Here is a 3,730-nt window from a genome sequence, read left to right on the forward strand (position 1 = left end):
TTTTGTAGTTAACCATTTTAAATATTTGCAATTTTTCCCAAGCATATCCGAAAAAACGTATCTGTGCTGTATCTATGGCGTGTCCTCGTCATGTCTGAACGTATCCGACTGGTCAAACATCCAAAAGCCAACGACACTGCTTTTGCCGTATCCGACACGCGTATTTGCATGTCATATCCATATCCGTGTCGGATAATTCAATTTTTTTGGGTATCTGTGCTACATAGGAGTTCTTACATTTCAGCCATGACTTACTCCTTGAGTTTGCAATGGACAAACTTAGTGTGAGTAGGATACTTAACATTATGTTCACGGAGATAATTATGTTTAAGGAACTGGTTATATCCTTAGATATGAAATGCCAAAGTGTGATTTTCTTATGAACCCATTTTTATGCCAAATAATAAAAAATACAAGCAGAGAGGCTGCATGGAATCTGATGGAAAGGTTTGGTCCACTGACAAGCAGCAGTTTACTTGATTTGCAGCTTATCATTGAAAAATTCAGTGATCAATTGGCAAAAAAGAAAACTCAAATAGCAAATATCATGGAAAGGACGTCGGAAGCAAGGAGAATGAAGGAGGATTTGCAACAAAGTCTTTCAATGGTATGATGGTTTTTCTATATCGTCATTTTATAGTTCTGTAGAAGTTTGTTTGTTGTGTATATAACTTATGGTGGACAGTGATTTAGCTGCATTACACTAGTTTTAAAGTTTAATATAACTCATTTTCTGCCTTTTTAAATTCATTTTCTTTACTATTATTCAGTTTCTATTCTTCCCTCATGCCTCATGGCAAGGAAAATCTTTGTTTATGTTTTTGGTTAGTAGGCCTAAGTCTATAGAAAATTGTCAATATGCCATGGTTGGAAATTATGTCTTCATCTCAAGTTGGTTTTGTGAAACCTTATTTATATCATCTAGTTCTTTATCATATCTCTTGAGAAACTGCTCATAGTCTCTGTTATCATACTTGGCGATTTTGCTCAACCCAAATCCAAATTGTGGCGGCGTCAGCCTTTTTTATTTCATCCGAATCCTTTAAAGTTTTGATTTTTAGGCTTTGAAGGAGAAGCTTGAACTAGAAGGCGAACGAGAGCGTAGGACTAATGACATTCAGAAGATGGTTCAGCAGGTCAAAGTTCTTGAGCAACAGATTCATGATTTTCACGAACAGCATGTTAGAAGTACACAGGTTTATCTACCTACCCTACTTTTTGTTTGGTTAGTATGATAATGGAAAATATGAGCTCAATATTATTTTACTGATCATGTAGCTAATCAGGCGGGGCTCAAATTTTTTTGTAAAAGATTATGGGATGAATTTGTTCTTTCTTAGAAGGTCATTCCTTCTTTCATATATGTGAAAGAATTCCATTCAGAAATTGCAAAATAGAAGAAAAAGAAAATGGAAAATTAAAATATAATAATTCTTTCTGGACTGGTACTGGAATTAGAGTGTCATCTTTTGTATTGTAACGAGTAATAAGCTGCATATCACATAGAAGCACATTTATAAATATAATGGAGCCTCTATGACTTTCTGAGGCTTGTTTTGACTTTTCTTTTTTCTTTCAAGGTAATTCATTTAAGATCATCAAGTTAGTTATCTGGGATTACAGTGAGATGGGCGTGTCGAGTGCTTTTTTTTTCTTTTGCTGAAAGTTATAACCTTTTTTAGGCGTGTTGGATTTTCTCTCTAATTTTCTGACATTGAATAATCTCCAGTGAAGCCTCTGTCAACCAAATACTATGTGCTGCTGGATTCATCTGCCTCCATGTTGGTTCATACTTTTCTGCTGTGGGGCAATATGCATGAAATATGTCCTTAATGCTAGCTAATATTACATCTTATCTTGTTATTTTGTACTTTCTCCTCTTTGATACCACGATGGCTTGCAAAAATATGACATTATATCTGATTTACCATAGGTGGAAGAAAATGAGATGGAGGAAAGGCTCAGGTCTCTCCAAGTTAAGTTAGATGAAGTTAATGTTAACTGGGAAAGGTAATATTTCAAACTTCTAGTGAAGTGCAATGTGGATATGTTGTTTGTACGCACCATCCTTTGCTGCTGTTTTTATCTGATTGAAGTGTTTATATCTAGATTGAAAGAAGAGGAGGATGCAATAATACAAATGCTAACCATGATAGAAAATGATGTTGAAAAAATTTCCAATCAGGTATCTCATTGGCATTTTCATGACTCCTGTTCTTCACTTGAATCTTTTATTTGATATTACATGTGCACTCTATACCAGCAGGAAAAAGGTAAAAGCAAGAAATTTTTAATAGACGATCTTACTTTGAAAATGGTGAACAATTATTGCAGACCTGTTTTGTGATATTTTTATATCCTGTTGGTTTGGCAATTGAGTTTCCGAAGAATATTTTAGTGCTCTCAGTTGTGTATCTGGATATTTGTTCCTCTTTGAGCCTTTCCTTGCCTGAAGCTTATTTAATATCGTATTTTTTTATAGAATAACTTGGAATTCATGATTCATGTACTGTGATGATCTATTCTTCAGATTGAAGATGCTGAAAGAAGCCATCAAGAAGTTTCTTCTCGTATCCGCGAGCTCCAAATGCATCAAACAAACAAGGTTCATAAACATCTTTTGAATGAGCGTGCTCATTTTATCTTCTTTTGTGCACGTCTCTTTTATGAATGATATATGGGTACCGTTGACTTTGTATATTTTCAATGCCGCCATTCCTGTAGGCAAATTTTTTATTCAAAGTTAGAGACTGGCTTACTGGAATCATTCACCTTATTCTTGCAGGTTACTGCTTTTGGAGGAGGTCGAGTGTCCAATCTTTTGCAGGCAGTTGAACGCCATCATCAACGATTCAGTAACCCACCTATTGGCCCTATAGGTGTACATGTGGTAATGCATGGGAGAAAGAATTGCATGCTTCATCCCATTTGAATTCATTACTATTTAGTGCTATTGTGTGTTTGTGGTGAACACTTGTTTCATTAAAATATATGATGGTGTCCCAAATGGTTACGGTTATGTTATTTTGTTAACCTATAGACATGAAATCCAAAATTTCTGGCCCTGGTTCTTTTCTTCCTTTTTTTATTTTCATGTATTCTCTCTTACTCTCTCATTTCCCCCCTCTGTTTCATTTCTAAACTTTGAAAAACTAGGGTGCCAAGTCTACAATTTTATATTTAGCATGAAACCGGTATATAAACTGATTCCAAGTTTTTATTTTACATTCATTGCTCTAGTGAATGTTATAGAAAGGCGTGAAAATTCCGCTGCCACCAAGGATAATCCACCATAACCAGTTCTTTTTACTGCGTCCCAGTTGGAGGCTCTTAAAAAATTATTCTGCCAAGCCCAATCTTCACCAAATCCATCAAACATTACCACTTGTAGCACAACTCAAAGTGGTGATCTATCTTTTGCCAACACCACACAGCGAAATTTATCCATTGATTGGATGATTGCCTCAAGTGCATCCGATCACATGACTGAAAATTTATCCCCTTTCCGAACTTACATTCCTTGTCAAGGATCACACATTGTCCGTATGGCAAATGGTTCTTGTTCCAAAGTATTCGGTTCTGGTTCAATGTAGCTCTCTAGGAATATCCTACTATGGCATTATAGGTTATGACACCTGAATTTTTTGTTCTTGGAATAAAATTTCCAAGTTTGTTCACTGTGATATTGTTATGAGCACGGGTAAAGGATCGGGTTATGGGTCGGTGAAGA

The 3,730-nt window shown here is 35.6% G+C and overlaps 1 protein-coding gene across 1 annotated transcript; it reads left to right on the plus strand.

Annotated features, from left to right (window-relative positions):
- Positions 1-464: 464 nt before the first annotated feature.
- Positions 465-2,947, plus strand: LOC140966764 (structural maintenance of chromosomes protein 6A-like). Its single transcript, XM_073427017.1, has 6 exons — positions 465-607; positions 1,062-1,196; positions 1,934-2,010; positions 2,110-2,185; positions 2,531-2,605; positions 2,786-2,947. The coding sequence occupies exons 1-6, from the start codon at positions 548-550 to the stop codon at positions 2,930-2,932; spliced, it is 570 nt and encodes a 189-aa protein (XP_073283118.1). The 5' UTR covers positions 465-547; the 3' UTR covers positions 2,933-2,947.
- The last annotated feature ends 783 nt before the right edge of the window (positions 2,948-3,730 follow it).

The sequence above is a fragment of the Primulina huaijiensis genome, unplaced genomic scaffold (genome assembly GCF_012295235.1).
Source record: "Primulina huaijiensis isolate GDHJ02 unplaced genomic scaffold, ASM1229523v2 scaffold207900, whole genome shotgun sequence".
Taxonomy (NCBI): domain Eukaryota; kingdom Viridiplantae; phylum Streptophyta; class Magnoliopsida; order Lamiales; family Gesneriaceae; genus Primulina; species Primulina huaijiensis.